This window comes from Amblyraja radiata, chromosome 24, assembly GCF_010909765.2.
Source record: "Amblyraja radiata isolate CabotCenter1 chromosome 24, sAmbRad1.1.pri, whole genome shotgun sequence".
Classification (NCBI taxonomy): domain Eukaryota; kingdom Metazoa; phylum Chordata; class Chondrichthyes; order Rajiformes; family Rajidae; genus Amblyraja; species Amblyraja radiata.
The window spans coordinates 40,468,310-40,490,799 of NC_045979.1; the positions used below are offsets into that span (position 1 = coordinate 40,468,310).

Here is a 22,490-nt window from a genome sequence, read left to right on the forward strand (position 1 = left end):
ACACGTTATATCAATATATATACATCGAAGGGTTAAGTCTTTCTAGATACAGGGTTATTGGTCTTCTCTAGGTGACACCAGGTGCCTGCGTTTGAAAACAAGACTTCCCCCAAAGCATAAAATCCTTTGTCAAGTTGGAGGTGGAGTCGAGTTGGAAGAGTTGCTGTTTATTGGACTGCTGTGTGGGACAAGCTGACAGCTGAGCTGTTGAGACAGGTAGATAAGAGCTAGGAACTCAGGATAAACATTCTGATCACTTCCCTCAACCTCAGTTAAGCTGCTGCATTCTGTCTCATTTCTGTTTTGTCTTCCTGCTTTCCATATTTTATGCCTAAAACATGTTTTTCTTTACTATTGTTTTAAGGCCATTTATCTAATGTACTATCATTTTTTAATGATAGGCAAACCTGATTGATTTTTTTATAGCTTTTTGCTCTTCTGTGTGAAAAATGTCTTCCTCCTGACAATCTTTCTCTTAACTTCTCACGTGTTTAATTTTCAAAGCTCTCCAGGTAAACAAAAAGTATATTTTTACTCAAGTTGTGGGAAATGTAGCACTGGGCTGATGTTCAACTGCGAGGCGGTTGGTGAGTGACCTTGTTTCTTTGATTGGCTTTTAAGAGAAAGTTGAGTTAGAAATTTCCTCCTGAAAGAGAAATGCACTGCTGAATAATTTTGTTTTGGAAGAAGCATAAGTAATAATATTTCTTATTTCCCTTTCTCAATAGATTTTGTTTTGCACTTTACAGCCCTGCAATGAAGTATCTTTCTTAGACAAAGCGTAAAAGGTCCCCAGCAGAGAACTGGTGGCTATCCTGAAATAGTTTAGGGAGAGCGTGTAATTATGATATGGTTTGACGTAATCTTTATTTTCCTTCTCTAATTCAGCTGTAAAACCTGATGGCCTGGCTAAGATCAGAACAATGTAACCATGTGCAAGATTTGGTGGGTAAAACTGGTTTAATGTGCAATCATGGAATGTTCACGGTTCCACAGAGCCCATCATTGAAAGGCAATCTTAGATAGTTGGGAAGTTGAAGGAACAACATGTAACTCTATTTTCTCCCATTTCTGAGATCATTTTGAAACGTGTGGTTCACTATTTTATTAAGAATACAATGTAGTTTTACCCCTTTAATTTGAAATGAACAGTTTCTATGTGCATCAAAACATACAATGAAGAAAGACATTTTTAACAAGATTAATCTTCCCAGAATTACACTGAAACAAGTTACTCTGAATAATCCTATAATATCTGATGCGGGCCTCGACCCAAAATATTGATAAATCGTTTCCATCCCCACCCACCTACACACTGGTGCTGCCTAACCCATTGAGCTTCACGCGTTGAGTTTCTCAAGCAGTTTGTTTCTAATTTTCACCCCAAATTCCAGCATCTGCAGTCTCTTGGATCTCATAAATCTGACCGGGTGAGTTGGTTTAAAAACAAATTAATCAGAAATGTGTCTTAAGATGAATTGCAAAACTATGTTTTATATTAAAATATATTGCTTTGTGTTAAGACTTTTAATCAAAATCTGATCAAATGACATTTGTAAGAAACATCTTTTCTCAATCGACTGGAATATCATTTTGTTAACATCAATAAATTTCAGAGAAAACTAAATAATTTTGATTAAAATTGAGACATGGGAAATTCCAGAGGGCAAATGTTTACCTTTTAAGAAATCGAATGATCCCAACTTTTAAACTTTTGTAGGTGATAAGTGTAGCTGTGAACAGGTTACGGGGTGAAAGCGCTGCATTTACACAAGTTGCAGCAACTCCCAATCAACAATGACTGTTTGTTTTTCAGAACCTGCACCAACCTGCAGAAAGGAGGTATGTTTGACAAGTCTGAAATGGTCTGACAATCTGTAGTTGCCAGGTGTACTCACCCTAGGCGTGGACCTACTCACTCTAAACCTCGCTGCTATCCCTAATATGTGGGAAACTTTTTTCCATAAAAGGAAACGTGTCTGTCCTTGTACGCAGGTGATCTCAGGTAAATTCTGCTGCTTAACCATTTGAGTGATGGATTTTCTTACTCACTCTCAATCATCTAAGCATTGCCAGATGGAAAAGTTGAATCTTTCAAAATCAGATGAACAGAATAAAGTTGAACTGATTGACATATCTGAAACCTACATTTTGATCCAATATGTAGCCTGCTTTTTAATGCAATTTTTACTACAAACTCCAAAACCCACATTCCATTTCACTAAATGTATATATCTGTACGTTCTTTCATTTAAATAGGTCTGTTATCAATGCTTGCAGGCAAAACATGCAATGCTCAAGATTATAATCAAAGTCTTTCAATCCACAAAATCTCGAAACAAATCTTGCTAAATTGGAAGTAGTGATATAGTTAAGGTTAAACAATTAATCTGCAAGGAAAGTTCACCACTTTCTAAAATTCTCTCATGAATTAGCCTTCTTTGTGCCTTTATATTACGACACCATTCCAAGTAATTAAAAGAACTTCAACTTCCCAACAGGTCACTTCCCAGGATCTATTGTCGTATTTTTTTTCACAATCTTAGAATGATAAAACTTGTCTTCATGAGTGGGAAAATCTCAAACCATGGGAATAACTCCAGGTAACGGGCTGGTTGTTTAAAACTGAGGTGTTTAGAAAATTCTTCTGGCAGTGGGTGGAGAATATCAGGAATTTTCTATCCCAGCAGGCGGTAAAAGCTGAATCATTAGAAGTATTTAAAGTGGAAGCGGATAAAGATTTGACCGATGGAAGATAAATGGGAACTGGTACATGGGAGGGGCTGAGACAAACGTTGATCAGTTGTGATCACTGTGTGTGTCTGGGCAGGCTTGAAGGGCTTGGTGGCCAATTTCTGCTCCTTTTTTCTTGTCTTCCCATTAGTGTACAACAATTTTGAGCTCCAGCACTGACATAAGACGGGAACTTTAGTGCCTTCTGTTAAAATGTTGTATCTTCAAAACTTTATATGCATTTCAGAGAAGGCATTTACATATGTAAAATAAAAAAGGAAGCAGAGGAAATAGCTAATGCATTTGTATGATTTAGTTTGGGAAATTAATTATTGATTATGATGCAACTATAAACTGGCTTATTGCTCCTGATATTATCTTAACCTTCTTTAGGTTGCTGTGGTAAGCTTGAAATGGTGCATAATATTTTGAAACTATTTAACAAAATTGAATGCTTACTGGCAGAAAACGGCAACTGGTTCACTGGAATGTTTGAATTTACAGCTCAAGAATTGGTTCCAGGCTGCCTGCAGTAATAGACAAATGAATTTGGAAATTATTTCACTTTGCTATGCTCAATTATCTACAGATCAGGGAGAAGTCCAGAAATCACTTCTTTATTCTTGTACAACGACCTACAGGATGAAAACTGAAAACGTATTGAGCGATAGGTACATGATTGTATAGCTGGCGATGTTTGTATGAATAAAGCACACAGAACACACCGTCACATGGTCTGTGAAAGTGTGGACCATGAAGCAGTGCGAACCTGCAGATCAATGTCCTTATTAATATCAAAATGCCAAACAGTAACTCTTTCTGCAACACAAATGGGCATATAATCTTTCATTTAAAAAATGGCCAATGATTAGAAATATTGGCCAGTTCAGATCCTTTAAGGATTTTTTTAAAGATTAACTGATATGAACTAATTGAATGCATTAATAGCTGTTAACAGCAGGATTGAATACAAAGTGAGCTACTATATATTAAAAGTGGTTAGCAGATTTTACTGTCTGGTTGTATGAGCACAAACATAAATCACATGAAATAATACGACTACAACTAGTTTATATTGGCATCATATGTGTCGATGTACAAAATGTAATTTTGAAAATGTGACCAAGACATGTCAAGGACAAAGTTTGATCGAGTAAAACTAGACCTCTATTGATGTACTGACTGATGTAATCCATCCATCCATTCTACTGTCCTTCATTCCACCGGAGTCTGTAATGTAACCAATCAGATTTCAGTGGAGTGAAGTACATGAGACATGGAACACATTCTTCCAATCAACGTTCTCTGAACAATGGGTAACTCAACCAAACAGCAAGAGAAGAACCATACTCTGTCAACCAACTTGAAGAAGTATAATCAATATCATTTTTCATTGCAGTAGAGATGAATAAAATAATTAAGTGATAAGTTATGTACTAGCATTAGTCAGAAATGAATCACCGTACTTTTGATCTTCTAGTGTGTAATCTGAGAAGGTACAATTGTTATAAAATAGGCTAAATTAAATTAAGTTTACCTAAATTATACCACCCATTGAGGCGTTGTGAACAATCTGGAGTTTTACCTCCATGAAGTTGCTGCCAATTCATCGAGAGTTTCAACCAGCCCAGGTCTTACAAATGGTACAGAATGAACGTGGATCTTTCAACAGTCTGAACAAACAGTGTGCCTCCTGCAATTCATGTTCACAATTGAAAACTATTATAAATGCTCCAGTTACATTTGTGCAATGTTCTCTACCAATTAAACCCAGCAGGCACCAGTTTTTGAGAAACAGAGAATCAGGAAATTCACAGCGCAGGAGCAGCTATTCAGTACTATTTCACGTTCTGGTCAAAAAGAAACTTCCCAAATAATCTCACTTTTCATCAATGGTCCAAGACTCTTACATTGCATGTCTGATTGCTGTTTACATGTGATGCAATCCTACCAAGCGGACACTTCCCAAACCCCTACCATCTTACAATGAAAAAATAATTTCAATATTTGCCCTATAATTGATCTGCTTATAACTTTAATTCTCTGTCTCCTAGTTTTGATTCCTCTGCTGGTCAAATGTCCTTGACTGCTTATTCAGTCTTCATAGCTCTTCATATTATTATACATATCTGCAGTGCAACACAGTTCCTTTTAATGCTGGAGTAACTCAGCGGAATAAGCAGCATCTTTGGAGAGAAGGAATGGGTGACGTTTCGTCTTGAGACCCTTCTTCAGACTGATGTCAGAGGAGTGGGCGGGACAGAGATAAAATGTAGTTGGAGACAGTAAGACTAGTGGGAGCACTGGGAATAGACAAAAGACAATAGACAATAGGTGGAGGAGTAGACCATTCGGCCCTTCGAACCAGCACCGCCGTTCAATACGATCATGGCTGATCATCCTCAATCAGTACCCCGTTCCTGCCTTCTCACCATATCCCCTGACTCCGCTATCTTTAAGAGCTCTATCTAACTCTCTCTTGAAATCATCCAGAGAATTGGCCTCCAGCCCTCCTTATGAGGCAGCGAGTGCCACAGATTCATAACCCTCTGAAACAGTTTTTCCTCATCTCCGTGCTAAATGGCTTACCCCTTATTCTTAAACAGTGGCCCCTGGTTCTTGACTCCCCCGGGAACATGTTTCCTGCCTCTAGCGTGTCCAAACCCTTAATAATCTTATATGTTTCATCCTTCTAAACTCCAGAGTGTACAAGCCCAGCCGCTCCATTCTATCAACATATGACAGTCCCGCCATCCCGGGAATTAACCTTGTAAACCTACGCTGCACTCCCTCAATAGCAAGAATGTCCTTCCTCAAATTTGGAGACCAAAACTACACAGAATACTCCAGGTGTGGTCTCACTAGGGCCCTGTACAACTGCAGAAGGACTTATTTTCTCCTATACTCAACTCCTCTTGTTATGAAGGCCAACCTGCCATTCACTTTCTTCACTGCCTGCTGTACCTGTATGCTTCCTTTCAGTGACTGATGAACAAGAACTCCCATATCCCGTTGTACTTCCCCTTTTCCCAACTTGATACCATTCAAATAATAATCTGCCTTCCTTAAGGAACATCCTTTAATTCGGAGGCTGTGACCTTGGTCCCAGCCGCTCCCACTAGTGGCAACATCCTTTCCACATCCATGTGCAGGAAACTCAATGTTCAGGGGTTATAGGGAGAAGGCAGGAGAATGGGGTTAGGAGGGAGAGATAGATCAAAGTGAGGTGAGGTGGGCTACCTCACCAGAGCCAGGGGACACAGTCTTAGAATAAAGGGGAGGCCATTTAAGACTTAAGCAGAGAGTTGTGAATTTGTGGAATTCCCTGCCACAGAGGGCAATGGAGGCCAAGACACTGGATGGATTTAAGAGAGAGTTAGATAGAGCTCTAGGGGGCTAGTGGAATCAAGGGATATTGGGAGAAGGCAGGCACGAGTTATTGATTGGGGACGATCAGCCATGATCACAATGAATGGCGGTGCTGGCTCGAAGGGCCGAATGGCCTCCTTCTGCACCTATTTTCTATGTTTTTATGTTTCCTATTTTTGCTACTAAAGTGGATAACCTCACATTTATCCACATTAAACTGCATCTGCCATGCATCTGCCCACTCCCCCAACCTGTCCAAGTCACCCTGCATTCTCATAGCATACTACTCACAGTTCACACTGCCACCCAGCTTTGTGTCATCTGCAAATTTGCTAATGTTACTTTTAATTCCTTCATCTAAATCATTAATTTATATTGTAAATAGCTGCGGTCCCAGCACCGAGCCTTGCGGTACCCCATTAGTCATTGCCTGCCATTCTGAAAGGGACCCGTTAATCCCTACTCTTTGTTTCCTGTCTGCCAACTAATTCTCAATCCATGTCAGTGCCCTACCCTCAATACCATGTGCTCTAATTTTGCCCACTAAACTCCTATGTGGGACCTTATCAAATGCTTTCTGAAAGTCCAGGTACACTACATCCACTGGCTTTCCCTTGTCCTTCCTAGTTACATCCTCAAAAAATTCCAGAAGATTAGTCAAGCATGATTTCCCCTTCGTAAATCCATGCTGACTCGGACCGATCCTGTGACTGCTATCCAAATGTGTGGCTATCTCATCTTTTATAATTGACTCCAGCATCTTCCCCACCACCGATGTCAGGCTAACTGATCTATAATTCCCTGTTTTCTCTCCCCTTCCTTTCTTAAAAAGTGGGATAACATTAGCTACCCTCCAATCCACAGGAACTGATCCTGAATCTATAGAACATTGGAAAATGATTACCAATGCATCCATGATTTCTAGAGCCACTCCCTTAAGTACCCTGGGATGCAGACCATCAGACTCTGGGGATTTATCAGCCTTCAGTCCCATCAGTCTATCCAACACCATTTGAGGGGCAGGGGATGGAGAGAGAGGGTTTTAGTCTAACTTCAAATAGGCCTTGCTTTCCCTCTCTCTCCATTCCCAGTTCTCCCACCAGTCTTACTGTCTCCGACTTAATTCTATCTCTGTCCCACCCACTCCCCTGACATCAGTCTGAAGAAGGGTCTCGACCCGAAACGTCACCCATTCATTCTCTCTAGAGATGCTGCCTGTCTCGCTGAGTTACTCCAGCATTTTGTGTTTACCTTCGATTTAAATCAGCATCTGCAGTTCTTTCCTTTTTATGTGGTGTCCAGAAATGAACACGGTGACCTGCCTTATGTTGTGTACCTTCCAACCATAATCCCATTTGTCTTCATATAGCCCACATCCCACATCGCCCCTATCCATGTACTTGTCCAAATGTGCCTCATCAACCACCTCCTCTGGCAGCTTGTTCCATATCCTCACCACCCTCTGTGTGAATCCCTGGCCCTTTTCCGCAGTTCCTTGAGTCTACAGCACTTTGTGTTCTCTAACTTAATCAGATACTTCTAACAGCAGGGTGACCACAACTACTCTGATGTAGAGGCAGAATACTTGCAAAGCAGACAAGATAGATATTTAGATCAGGAACTGACATAAACTGGTCATATTATGCAAAATGTAGTGAACTAATATTCTTGTTGTAAAGGAGCCCCTTGACAATAAAGATCATAAAATGATGGAATACCATGGAAACAACCCCTTTGGCCCAACTTGCCCATGCCGACCAAAATTCCCCAGCTAGGTTAGTCGCACCTGCATGCATTTGGCCCTTATCCCTTTAAGTCCTTTCCATCCATGTATGCTAAAATATATTTTAGATATTGTTATAGTGCATGGCTTAACTACCTCCATATATTTACCACCCTCAGTGGAAAAAGTTGCCCCTCAGGTTCCTATTAAATCATTCCCCTCTCACCTTAAACCTAGTTCTTGATACGCCTACCCTGGGTAAAATGACACAGGTAAAGATGTAATTCAACTACAAAGAGTGCAATCTGCAGAGGAACGTTGTCAGGACACAAAGTACTGAGTTGTATGGAGGGGTTGGACAGGTTAGGACTTTAATCCTTGAAGTATAGGAGATCGAGGCATGAAGTTGGTGAGGTATGTAAAATCATATGGGGCATCGGTAGGGTGAATGCACACTGTCTTTTTCTCAGTTGATGAATCAAGAAGGGAGGATATAGGTTGAAGAGGGAAAGATTTAATAGGAACTAAGGGGAACTTTTGCACACAGAGGGTGGTGGGTTTCTGGAACAAGCTGCCGGAGGGAGTGGTTGAGGCAATAATGACATTTAAAAGAGATTTGGACAGAGATGGACATGAACGGTTTAGAGGGATATGCCTAAACGTGAGCAAATGGGGTGAGGGAAGATGAGCATTTTGGTTGGCATTGATGAGTTGGGCTGAAGGGCCCGTTTCCATGCTGTATGACTATGCAACAGAACTGGTTAGGGTTAGGGTTAGGGTTAGGGTTTGGGTTTGGGTTTGGGTTTGGGTTTGGGTTTGGGTTTGGGTTTGGGTTTGGGTTTGGGTTTGGGTTCGGGTTCGGGTTCGGGTTCGGGTTCGGGTTCGGGTTCGGGTTAGGGTTAGGGTTAGGGTTAGGGTTAGGGTTAGGGTTAGGGTTAGGGTTAGGGTTCGAGTTAGGGTTAGGTCCTGGTTATGACCATACATGGTTGGAAGTGGTTTATTCTGCTGCGTTAGGGTTAGGGTTAGGGTTAGTTGTACATCCTACAACTGAACATTTCACAACTTCTACATCCCCCTTTGGGTAAAAGTCTGATGCACAAGATATAGGTTGGGGTTTGGAAGAATCACGGGCGATCTTATTAGAAAATGTAATATAATAATAATAATATATTTTATTGTCATTGCACATAAGCGTAACGAGATTTGGGTTTGCAGCTTCCATCCGATGTCATAACATAAATAACTAATAAAATATAGATTTAGATACCCAGAGAAACATGGTTTGTAAAAAGAACATTACAACAGTAAAACAGTTCAAACAGACTAAAGTGCAGGTGTGTCTGTGCGACGTGACCATCCGAGGGAGACCGTCCATGGGGGGTGGGGGGGCAGTCCATTACAAGGGTGTGAGGAGTCTTTATGGATACTGACGGCCTTCCTGAGGCACCGTGTGTGGTAGATGCCCTCCAAGGCTGGTAGCTGTGTCCCAATGATCTTCTGCGCTCTGTGGACGACGCGCTGAAGAGCTCTCCTGTCCGCTTCCGTGCAGCTGAGATACCCCACAGAGATGCCATACGTTAATATGCTCTCTGGTGCAGCGGTAGAAGGTTGACAGCAGCTGTTGGTGCAGACCAGTCTTTTTTAATGTTATCAGGAAGAACAGTCGTTGCTGTGCCTTCTTGACCAGCGCAGCGGTGTTGGTGGACCATGTGAGGTCCTCTGAAATGTGAGTGCCCAGAAACTTAAAGCTGGACACTCTCTCCACACTTTCCCCGTATTCTCCATTATGTGACCTCCTGAAGTCAATAATCAGCTCCTTGGTCTTGGAGGTGTTTAGTGACAAGTTGTTACGTGAGCACCAGTCCGCCAGGTTCTCCACCTCCACTCTGTATTTTGTTTCACCACCGTTGGTAATCAGCCCAATCACTGTTGTGTCGTCTGCAAACTTGACGATGGTGTTGGTGTCGAATGCAGGAACACAGTCGTGAGTGAAGAGGGAGTAGAGCATGGGGCTTAGTACACAGCCCTGTGGTATGCCGGTGCTCAGGGTGATAGTGGAGGACAGGTGCGGGCCCAGTCTCACTGCCTGCGGTCGCTCCGTGAGAAAGTTCAGGATCCAATCGCATATCGGCGAGCTGAGGCCTAGCTGGTGGAGTTTGGTGGTGAGCTTGGTGGGGATGACCATATTGAATGCAGAGCTATAGTCTATGAAGAGCATCCTCACGTACGTGCCCTGTCTGTCCAGGTGAGTGTGAAGAGCCAGAGAGATGGCATCCTCTGTTGATCTATTTGCCCTGTATGCAAATTGATGAGAGTCCAGTGAGGCAGGGATGCTGGATTTGATATGGGAGAGGACCAGCCTTTCGAAGCACTTCATTGGGATTGGAGTTAGGGCAACCGGGCAGTAGTCATTCAGGTTGGTGACTTTAGACTTTTTCGGCACCGACACTATGGTGGCTGTCTTCAGGCACTTGGGGACCGTTGCCAGAGATAGAGACAGGTTAAAGATCCTCATGAATACCTCCGCCAGCTGTACAGCACAGTCCTTTAGTACCCTTCCCTGGACTCCATCCGGGCCTGCAGCCTTGCGTGGATTGATCCTACGCAGAGCGCACTGTACCTCCTGAGTGCTCAGTGATAAGGCCTGTCTCTCTGCCATGGCCGGGGTTATTCCACTCCTGGTGGTGTTGCCAGTTTCGAAGCGGGCAAAGAAGGTGTTTAGTTCGTTGGCCAGTGTGATATCACAGTGGGGGCAGGCGGGGCTGCTCTTGTAGTCAGTGATGTCCCTGACACCCTGCCACATGCTTCTGGTGTCCGCAGTATTGAAGTGGTCTTCCACCCTTTGCCTGTGGATGTCTTTGGCCTTTTTTATGTCTTTGTTCAGGTTCGATTGTTGCGTGCCCTTAGCAGCTTCTAAACATTCTTAGGGGGCATGACAGAGAAGACTTTGAGATGATTACACTGGTGGGAATACACATGAGAGAGAAGATGGTTACAATGTCAGGGCAGTTCATGAAAACTAAGGTGAATAGGAGTTTCTTACCACAGAGGTTTGTGAATCCTTGCAGCATTTTCTGTTTCTTTTGTTGATTCTTTTGTTCCTTAGTTGAGATGTCTAAGAATGAGCAGGCTTTAGAACCCAGAGGAATTTGGCAATTGGATTCCTATTGTTGCTTTGCTTGATTCTAAATTCCAAATATGTTTGAATCTAAACTCTGCTAGAAACTCCATGTCCACACACAAGATGGGATTTGTCAGGAAACTAACAGTTCTACTTTTGTGTCTCGCAACATGTTCAGCAGAGGATACAGGTTAGAATTGAAAGCTTTGTTCAATTTCCACAGCCAAGGGATTGGAGGATATGAGGATTATCCTGAATAATTTTGTTCACTGTTGTGTTTTAGAATTAATCATTTTCTCTCAACAAACATGGGAGGTCATCGTTAGGTTCAATATTTTAGAAATTGGAAATTTCAAAGCAAAGCAACAGACATTGGATCTATGAAATGTCTAAACAGCAGTTGGTTGCCGAGGTGAACATAAACTATCTAGTACTCCTTTAGAATGTCATAACAAGCAACTGCAGATGCTGGTTTATACCAAGGGTAGACACAAAATGCTGGAGTAACAATGGTGCAAGGACACCAGGGTTCAGGTGAAGCAGGGTGGGTGGGGGGTTGAGGTCTTTGAGGAAATTATCTAAACCAAGAGAATTCAATATTCATATCATTGGGTTGTAAGCTACCCAAGCAGAATACGAGGTGCTATTCCTCCAGTTTGTGTGTGGCCTCACTCGGACAGTGGGGGAGGCCCAGGACAGAAAGCTCAGTGGGGGAATGGGAAGGGAGTTAAAATGGTTAGAAACTGGGAGCTCCAGTAAGCCTTTGCGGTCCGAGCACAAATGTTCAGTGAAAGAGTCGCCAAGACTACGCTTGGTCTCACCGATGTACAGGAGGCCAGATCGGAAACACCGGATACTGTAGATGAGGTGTTGCCGCTGCACAGCAGACCTCCTCCACTGACCATGTCGCGCTTCCCGAATCAACCACAGAGATTTGGGATGGGAGTGGGGCTGAGATGGAGTGGGAATGAGGTGGGAGTGGGATAGGGTGGGAGTGGTGGTGGGAGTGGAGTGGTAGTGGGGTGGGAGTGGGATAGGGTGGGAGTGGAGTGGGAGTGGGGGTGGAGTGGGAGTGGGATAGGGTGGGAGTGGGGGTGGAGTGGGATAGGGCGGGGGTGGAGTGGTAGTGGGAGTGGGAGTGGGAGTGGGATAGGGTGGGAGTGGTGGGGTGGAGTGGTAGTGGGGTGGGAGTGGGATAGGGTGGGAGTGGGAGGGTGGGAGTGGGGGTGGAGTGGGATAGAGTGGGTGTGCAGTGGTAGTGGGGTGGGAGTGGGAGTGGGAGTGGTGGTGGGAGAGGAGTGGTAGTGGGGTGGGAGTGGGATAGGGTGGGGGTGGAGTGGGAGTGGGATAGGGTGGGAATGGGAGTGGGGGTGGGGTGGGAGTGGAGTGGAGTGGTAGTGGGGTGGGAGTGGGAGTGGGGTGGGAGTGGAGTGGGAGTGGTGGTGGGAGTGGAGTGGTAGTGGGGTGGGAGTGGGATAGGGTGGGGGTGGAGTGGGAGTGGGATAGGGTGGGTGTGGGAGTGGGGGTGGGAGTGGAGTGGTAGTGGGGTGGGAGTGGGAGTGAGATAGGGTGGGCTAGGGCTGGGAATGGGATGGAGTGGGAATGGGAGGTGAGCCCACAGGCAATTCAGAGCTGTTGACTTTCACCTTCACCTTACAAAGCCGCCATCTTCTGCTGGAAGAAGGTGCAGTCTCTACAGTCAGCACCAGAGGCCCAGGTTAACTCCAGTACTGGAGCTGTGAGGGGCCATTCTCATTCATAACATTATTGGCAAATTAACTAGTTGAAAATAATTTTTTAATGGATACAATTGCTACAACAATCCCATCTCGTTCACTTACGGAGATAAATTCTCTTTCGCAGCTGCGGATGATATCGGAATTCACCAAATGAGTCGAATTGCAGATCTTCTCACCTCTGTTGAATGTGAAGCTTTACACACAAAGCTGACCAACCCTGAACAGAATATCATGGAGGAGATTGATAATATGTTGGAGGAAAATGACAATCTATTCAAGACTAGAAAACGCAGAGAACTCGGTAGGTAAATCCACAAAATAGCAAACATCTACAAAGTTACTAATCAGAAAAATGTACATTTTCATCCAATTCGTTAAATATATTACAAACAACAGTAAGAGCCCAATTAATTGGTGATCAAAATGTAAAGTGTAAAATATTCTATATTTTACTAACTTAAAGTTGAATATTTAGGGTGAGATTGGCAACATGCATCAATTTTGAGCAGTCAATTGGGTTTGCCAATGAACATGCAACATATAACATACAACAGTATGGGAACTATGATCCAGCATGTCTGTACTGACCATGAAGCTAATCAAACTAATTCCATCCACTGTCCATGGTTGGTATCCCGCCAGTTAATGCGTCTGTGTAAATGGCTCTAACATTCCTATCATATTTGTTTATTGTAATGCGTACCGAACACCAGCATTTTCCACACACCTATCACCCATTCATCTGTGTAAAACGTGCCTCACAAATCTCCTTTAAACCTTTCCCCTCTCACCTTAAACCTATGCCCTCTTGTATTTCTCCTTTCCATCCTAACTATCTTCCCTATCTATGCCTCTCATCATTCTATACACTTCTATCTGATTGCCTCCAGCCTCCAGAGAAAACATCCAAAGTTTGTCCAAACTCTCCTTTTACCTAATACCCTCTAATCCAGGCAACATACTTGTGAAACATAAAATTCTGGAGCAACTCAGTGTGTCAGGCAGCATCAGTGGAGGGAATGGACAAATGATGTTTCAGGTCAGGACCATTCATCAAACTAATTTCTGTATCTTCTCCAAAGGCCCACATCTTTCCTATCGTGTGGCAACCAGAACTGTACATACTCCAAATGTAGTCTGACCAAAGTTACATATAATTAAAAAATGACTTGCCAACTTTTATACTCAATGCCCAAACTAATGAAGGCAAGCATGCCGTCTTTACCATCCTCTCTACTTGTTGTTCCCACTCCTGCATTGTCTTCGTCATCCCCCCCAGACCACCTTCACTCTGATGCTAAGTGGGCTGCTTTTGAAGGTTACTTCTGCTTGCGTATGGTGTGCACAGCCTAATGTTGTAGGTCAACTTGTTCTATTTATGGGATCCAGAGTTAGTTGACTGGATACAGAATTGGCTTCATGGATAGAAGCAGAGAGTGATGGTGGAAGGTTGTTTTTGAACTGAAGGTTTGTGACTAGTGGTGTGCCGCAGTTATTGGTTCTGGGCCCATTGTTGTTTGAGGTTTAGGTCAAGGATTTGGAGGGAATGCACAAGGCAAGATTAGTAAGTTTGCAGTTGACAATATAGGTGACTGCACTTTCAATCCGGTTGCAGGAAATGTTGATCACTCCCTTGCCTCTGCAAGATGCTTCCTGAACCACTGGCCATCAATGTTTCACTCCTCCCTGGCTACAGCAATGGTATCAGACTACTAATGAGAGGAAGCAGTAAACAATAATTTTAAGATTAAACGAGAACTTACCAGTTTGAAGTTTGATCTTTATTTTATGAGGAGTTACGATGAGGGATTACGTGAAGACCACGCCAGCACGCATGCGTGACATTCTTCAAAGCAGCGGTGTGGAATCACAGGAATAGTAATTGAAATAAACATAGTAAGATAAGAAGAACTAGGATACCAGTTGACCTTTATAATAGAGGGTGGGAGCGGAGGGCACGTAATCCCTCATCGTAACTCCTCATAAAATAAAGATCAAACTTCAAACTGGTAAGTTCTCGTTTAATCTTACTATTTTACTTCGGAGTCAGGTGAGTGACTACGTGAAGATTTTAAAGATCTGTGATTTCAAGCCGTGGAACAATCCATGCTTCACTCACTGCCGAAGTCATCCAAGGGAGGAAGTATGTTATCGTAATTAAACATGAATCAATTTTTTTAAAACAATAACGATATTTATTTTTTAAACAAAAAAAATAACGCTCCCTCGGGCTAAATTATATATTGGCAGAACTTAAAATTCTTTCTGCAAACTCTGCAGGTTTGGCAATCGGCTTGTTATAAAATATTTGGAAATTCCTTTCTGTAGACCATCCTGCTGTTGCCAGAATATGGTCCATTGGTACCTCCATATTTCTGGCCGCCGATGTTGATGCTACCCTGGTGGAGTGAGATTTAAAAATGTCAGTATCCACCCCAGCAGCCCCCAGAACCTGTCTGAGCCATCTTGAGATGGCCTGTACTGACACCCGACCATGAGGCTGTTTGAAGCTAACCCATAATGCCATTTCGCTTCCTATTAAGGCTTTTGTTGTCCTAAGATAAAGCAGTAGATGTGGCATGACACACAAATGGGGATCAGGTGGGTATGCCCGGAATTCCAAAGTCAGTCCCGAAGTTCCCGGTCTACTCTGTTTGATCAGCTCCAAGATTCTGAATGTTATCTTGTCAGTTGATGTTACCATATTGTCCAGTCTTAATTTGTATAGGGACTGGACCCTTTGGGCTGAGACCAAGGCCATCAGCATGAAGGTTTTTAGAGTGAGCTGTTCCAGGGAAAGGGACTTGGCTGGTGACCAACCCCTTAGTAATGTCAGGACGATACTGACATGTCACATCTGGGTGTACCTTGGTCTGGGGGGATTGGTGTTATAGATACCCCTCATTAGTTTGGCAACCAGAGGGTGAGATCTTATGGACTGCTGTCCTGGTGCCTGCCATAAATACGCTGACAGAGCACTCATAGCACAGTTAATTGTGCTGTAACTCAGTCCTTCATCGAAGTGAAGGCTGGATTGGAACTCCAGGATGTTGGTAATTGTAGCTGATCTGTATGCTATCCCAGTCCTCGAGCAGTACGCTTCCCACTTCCGAATGCTGGAGAGGTACTGCTTCTTAGTCGATTCTCAGTAGGCCGCCGTGATCATGTTCATGGTCCTGTCCGATAATCCCAGATCCAACAGAGGCCGTTTCAGATTCTGCAAGCCAACAGATTTATCCTGTCATGGCACGGATGACTTTCGCCCGTAACAGGATGGACCAATAGATCTGGCCTTTTGGAAATGGTCATGAGTGGTTCAGTGACCATGTCGAGGACCACATTGAACCATGGCTGTGTAGGCCAGTCGGGTACTACCAAAATACCTGAAGCCGAGTCCCTTTGTATTTTGCGTAGGACCCGACTGATGAGGCAGAAGGGGGAAAAGGCATAGAAAAACAATTTTTCCCAATTCAGCAAAAATGCGTCCATCACTGCCGCCTCAGGGTCTGGTTCCCAAGCGACATATGTTGGTAACTGGTGATTCAGTCTGGATGCAAAGAGATCGATATCAGGTGTACCATACCGCTTTGTAATATCAGCAAACACTTTATGGTTCAAAATCCATTCGGTGTTGTCATTACATTTTCGTGACCTGGTGTCTGCCACTGTATTGAGCTTACCTGGTAGGTAAGTTGCTGATAGCCAAATATGTCTGTTGACACACCATTGCCAGATTGTGTTGACCAGATCGTCACACGATATCGATTTTATTCCACCCATATGGTTAATATAAGCCACCACTGTGGTGTTGTCAATTTGTAGGCGGACATGCAAATGGTGCATAGCTGAACAGTAAGCTTTTAGCCCATAAAACGCACCCAACATTTCTAAATAATTTATACCCAGTGTCTGTAGTAGTGATGATTCTTGTATGTTCCATCTGCCACCAGTACTAGATATAATGTTAGTTGTTCACCAGCCCTGAGCACTGGCATCCGTTTGTAAAGTGAATGCTGGGTTTCTGATAACGATGGGGCTGGAACTATGCCAAATGTTTTCTTTCCACCATTGTAATTCTGAAATTGCTTTAGCTGGTAATTGCATAGGTCGATCAAAATGACCTGCATGTTGTTTTAACGCTTGCGCCTTTGCCCTTTGTAAGTTTTGGTAATGCAAAGGTCCAAGTTGAGTAGCTGGAAATGCTGCTACTAATTTCCCAATCACTTTTGCCACCTGTCAAATAGATGGTTGATTAGTAACAATCAATTTGTTGCAGGCTATCACCAATTCTGCTGCTTTGTCTTTTGGCAATGTTACAGACATGCGGATAGAGTTAATTGTGAATCCCAGATAGTCCATAGTTGTGGATGGTGTCAACTTAGATTTATCTAGATGTATGACAAACCCCAGTGTTTCAAACAGATGTTTGGTAGCTAATACCGCTGATTTAGCTAATTCCAGGGTTTTCCCCACTATCAAAATATCATCAAGATATACCATGACAATATGTTTTTGTTTTCTCAGTATTGCCAAGGCTGGATTTTAATATCTTGGTAAACAGTCTTGGGGCTGATGTTAAACCATTAGGCAACGCTTTATACTGCCATTGTTGCCCCATCCAGTTAAATTTTAGGTATTGACGATGATCCTTATGAATGGGTACTGAATAGTATGCATCTTTCAAATCGATGCATGCCATGAAGTATCCTTTGGAAATTAATTGTTTGGCAGTAACAAATGTTTCCATTTTGAAATGTATATACCTAACAAAAGTATTCAGTGTAGTTAAGTCAATAATAATAATAATGGATGGGATTTATATAGCGCCTTTCTAATACTCAAGGCGCTTTACATCGCATTATTCATTCACTCCTCAGTCACACTCGGTGGTGGTGAGCTACTTCTGTAGCCACAGCTGCCCTGGGGCAGACTGACGGAAGCGTGGCTGCCATTCTGCGCCTACGGCCCCTCCGACCACCACCAATCACTCACACACATTCACACACAGGCAAAGGTGGGTGAAGTGTCTTGCCCAAGGACACAACGACAATATGCACTCCAAGCGGGATTCGAACCGGCTACCTTCCGGTCGCCAGCCGAACACTTAGCCCATTGCGCCATCTGTCGTCCGATGTCAATGATGATGCGACATCCACCATCTTTCTTGGTTTTTGTAAAAATATTCGATACAAATTCCAGAGAGTCATGTTCCGTTTTCTCTATGACTCCTTTTGCATGTAACCTCACCAGTTCTGCATGTCCCTCGCATTTTTCCCCTTGTGAGAGTACAAATTCCCTGTGAGGTACATGTTGAACTGGTGGCATACTTTTTTGGATGAAATCAATTTTGTATCCCTAAATACTTTGTAGTATATATTTATATATATACTACATAAGCCCAACGGCTTCCGACTCTTCGTCCAGATCTTTGACTTGTTTCGACAAGTCCTTCCCAAAGAGCAGTATTTGTGGTTGTGCAGTTGCAGTTTTGCACAACCCTGCAAATTTGGGATTGAGGGCAGGCCTGATGGCGTCCTTCCATAGGCAGTTGATCTCATACTGTGTGTTACACAGTAGAGCCAGTGTGTCCTGCTGGTTATCGGTCATTTCGACCCCATCAACCGAACGAACATAAACGTAATTGCTGACGTCAGGAGCTTTAAGACTTTCTGGAGCTTCACCTCCTGGGTCCTTATGCCCAGCCCAATGTACCCCCAGATTTGGCTGTTAACAGCCGGTACATTTAGCGAGATGCAGTTCTCCGGAGGTGTATATTTGTCCATAGTCTCATTGACTACCTGTTCCTGTAGCGGGTGGAAGGACAGGTAGTCTATACTGGCCGCCAGTTTCAAATGCAACGGCTGTCCTGCTCGTGGTGATACCGCAAACCTGTTGACCACTCCCAGCAGCGTGCTCCATCTCCCATGGCGAGCTTGCTCCATCTCCCATGGCGAGCTTGCTCCATCTCCCATGGCGAGCTTGCTCCATCTCCCGGAGCAAGTCTCGCTGGAGCATCTGCTCCATCAACCGCTCCATGTGGGATAAACGGTCACCTTTGCCGCTCTCGGGCAGCGCGTCATCCTGACCGGACTCATCCGAGTCTATCGGCCGGACCGACTTCTGCTTTGCCTTGCCTCCAACCCACTGCAGTGGTTCGAGCTGAGCAGCTTGCGGAGTTGGGCTTGGCTGTGCAGTGATTGTATCGGTGACTGTGGACCGCAGCGAGTGCGGTCCAGGTGCCGCCGGACACACCCCACTGCTGGAACCCTCCTGGGCCACCACAGTCGGACGGGGCGCGACCTTCTTTAGTTTTCTTCCCTTGTCCATGTTCGCTGAAAACACAGAACACAGCAAGGGTTCGAAATAACGACCTCAGAATAAGCTTAACTTACCTGTAGGTCCCATTTTAAACTGTCGCGGGAGAGCTCTTCCCCCGCCCGTCGCTGTTGCACTGTGTGAGACGCTATGTCGCGCATGCGTGCTGGCGGGGTCTTCACGTAGTCACTCACGTGACTCTGAAGTAAAATTACAAGCCGGTTTGTACAACATTAAATTAAAGTAGAAAGGTAAATTACTGAAAGTGGTCAAAGAGCCACATGGCCCAGACACACGATATGTGCCAACTACACCCGGTTACACTCTAATATTACCAGCTACACCAACTCAGAGGGATTCTGAGCATTTTGAAATAAACTATTTAATGTTGTTTGGTATGGGCAAATTGGGCCGAAGGGTCTGTTTCCACACTGTATCACTCCATGACTATAATCAAAGGCAGTCAGGGTTTCTGAAGGGAAGATCATATCGCCATAATGATTGAATATTTTTAAGGTTTAACAAGGAAGGTTGATGAGGATAATGTATTTGATATAATCTACATAGATTTCGGCCGGAATTTCACTAAACTCTATAAATAGAAGTGAAAGCACGTTGGTTCCAAAGGCAGAAATCGTGGTGATATTTACAGTGCCTGGATGTTGACTCCTGAAGCTGCTGCTGCTGCATGGAGCAAGCAGTGCAATTCGGAATAAGCTGATCTTGTTCTCCTGTGCTGTAACTATTCTACAATTCTATGATGCTGAGATGCCTTTATAAAATGTCAAGTCTTTGGTTTCCGGCTATTCAGACGTTCATTTCTATCAGGTTGGGATCCTTCTTCAGACTTAAATCCAGAGCAGAAATGTCACATATCCGTGTTCTCCACAGATTCTGCCTGACCCGCTGAGTTACTCCAGCACTCTGTGAAACGTCACCTATCCATGTTCTCCACAGATGCTGCCTGACCCGCTGAGTTACTCCAGCATTCTGTGTCTTTCCTTGTAAACCAACATTTGCAGTTCCTTGTTTCCACATTCATTTCTGTCCTTGAGCTGGTTGGAGTTTAATTTATTAAGGATACGACAGAACACATGGTCTCATTGAAAGCAGCTCATTGTCAGAGATTTACTGCTGCAGAACTCATCATCAGTGTTCTTTTACATTATTCATTGTTCTGTTTCTTAGATGAATTCCGAAACTGCGTGGACATTTTAATCGAGTGGCTGCGGGATGATGGAGACAGCATGTACTGGGATCGCCTGTCACGGGCACTCAGGCAGGTCGGTCGAGAAGATATTGATAACGGTAATTCTTTCAATAATTACTGCATATTTAGCCAGTAAGCATTCGATAATCATTGTTAGCTTGTCTAAATATTGCCAATAACCTGACGTCCAACAAGATTTAAAATCAGTCATTTCAGTTACTGAATTCTAAAGATTATAGAAACATAGAAACATAGAAATTAGGTGCAGGAGTAGGCCATTTGGCCCTTCGAGCCTGCACCGCCATTCAATATGATCATGGCTGATCATCCAACTCAGTATCCCGTACCAGCGTTCTCTCCATACCCTCTGATCCCCTTAGCCACAAGGGCCACATCTAACTCCCTCTTAAATATAGCCAATGAACTGGCCTCGACTACCCTCTGTGGCAGAGAGTTCCAGAGATTCACCACTCTCTGTGTGAAAAAAGTTCTTCTCATCTCGGTTTTAAAGGATTTCCCCCTTATCCTTAAGCTGTGACCCCTTGTCCTGGACTTCCCCAACATCGGGAGCAATCTTCCTGCACCAAGACGGAACCAAAGTAGTTATTCAATTGGTCTGCCATATCCTTGTTCCCCATGATCAACTCACCTGTTTCTGACTGTAAGGGACCTACATTTGTTTTAACTAATCTCTTTCTTTTCACATATCTATAAAAACTTTTGCAGTCAGTTTTTATGTTCCCTGCCAGTTTTCTTTCATAATCTATTTTTCCTTTCCTAATTAAGCCCTTTGTCCTCCTCTGCTGGTCTCTGAATTTCTCCCAGTCCTCCGGTATGCTGCTTTTTCTGGCTAATTTGTACGCATCATCCTTCGCTTTGATACTATCCCTGATTTCCCTTGTTATCCACGGATGTACTACCTTCCCTGATTTATTCTTTTGCCAAACTGGGATGAACAATTTTTGTAGTTCATCCATGCAGTCTTTAAATGTCTTCCATTGCATATCCACCGTCAACCCTTTTAGAATTAATTGCCAGTCAATCTTGGCCAATTCACGTCTCATACCCTCAAAGTTACCTTTCTTTAAGTTCAGAACCATTGTTTCCGAATTAACAATGTCACTCTCCATCCTAATGAAGAACTCAACCATATTATGGTCACTCTTGCCCAAGGGGACACGTACAACAAGACTGCTAACTAACCCTTCCTCATTACTCAATACCCAGTCTAAAATAGCCTGCTCTCTCTCGTTGGTTCCTCTACATGTTGATTTAGATAACTATCCCGCATACATTCCAAGAATTCCAAGTGTTGTACTTCCGGTGGCGCTGGTGCCAGCTGCCTCCACCTACAGCCCGGTATCTTTTTGTTTTTTTGTTTATTTAGTTATGTAAAAGTGTGTTTTTTGGTGGTTTTTTTTTGTGTTTTGATGTGGGGGAAGAGGGCACGGTGCGGGGGATACCGTCCTTCAGCCGCTTCCTGGTGAAGACGCAACTTTTATTCGAGTCGCGTCCTCCCCCCCCCCCCCCCCTCCCCCACCACCACCACCAGCGGCCTACCTACTGGATTGGCGTGGACTTTCCTGCGACCAGAGCTCCAGCAGCGGCAGGACAGCGCTGATACATCGCGGGGCTGGCGATGCCTTACCGGGGGTCGCCGTCTGGAGCCCAGAGTGCTGGACCTGCTGCACCGACATCATGGAGCTGCGGTTTGCGGAGCTCCCAACGCGGGCGGCGCTGATGGACAGCGCGGGGACCTGCGACTCTGCCCAGCTCGGCCTGCGGACTCGGGAGCTGCGGACTCGGGAGCTGCGGACTCGGGAGCTGCGGGACTCGGGAGCTGCGGACTCGGGAGCTGCGGACTCGGGAGCTGCGGACTCGGGAGCTGCGGACTCGGGAGCTGCGGACTCGGGAGCTGCGGACTCGGGAGCTGCGGACTCGGGCGGGCGCTGCGGACTCGGGCGGGCGCTGCGGACTCGGCGGCTGCGGACACGGGGGCTGCGGACTCGGGAGCGGCGGACTCGGGAGCGGCGGACTCGGGAGCGGCGGACTCGGGAGCGGCGGACTCGGGAGCTGCGGGAGACGGCTGATCGGGAGTTCCGGGCCGCTGAGGAGGAGGATGTTCACCGTGGGGGTTCGGCGTCGGCGTTCCACCAGCCCGGCGTGAGGGCCTGAACATCGGGCCGCCCGGGGCGGCGACTGCGGGTGCTAGGAAGGCCTCGACCACGAGTGAACATCTGGGAAGAACGGAGAGGAGGCTGGCTGGACTATGGTGCCTTC

At 44.6% G+C, this 22,490-nt stretch overlaps 1 protein-coding gene across 4 annotated transcripts in view; it reads left to right on the plus strand.

Moving 5' to 3' along the window:
* The first annotated feature begins 205 nt into the window (after nt 1–205).
* The window catches only part of tmdd1 (transmembrane and death domain 1), a 29,249-nt gene continuing 6,964 nt past the window's right edge, over nt 206–22,490 (plus strand). Inside the window, exons 1-5 of one of the 4 annotated variants that reach the window (XM_033042998.1) lie at nt 217–587; nt 729–1,430; nt 1,721–1,842; nt 12,810–12,986; nt 20,189–20,308. In XM_033042998.1, the coding sequence (XP_032898889.1) occupies nt 12,836–12,986; nt 20,189–20,308 (271 nt within the window). In that variant the 5' untranslated portion in view covers nt 217–587; nt 729–1,430; nt 1,721–1,842; nt 12,810–12,835. Of the gene's footprint in view, nt 1,431–1,720; nt 1,843–3,357; nt 3,429–12,809; nt 12,987–20,188; nt 20,309–22,490 lie in introns of those variants that run through there. The other 3 variants (XM_033042999.1, XM_033043000.1, XM_033042997.1) reach the window with 3 other exon arrangements.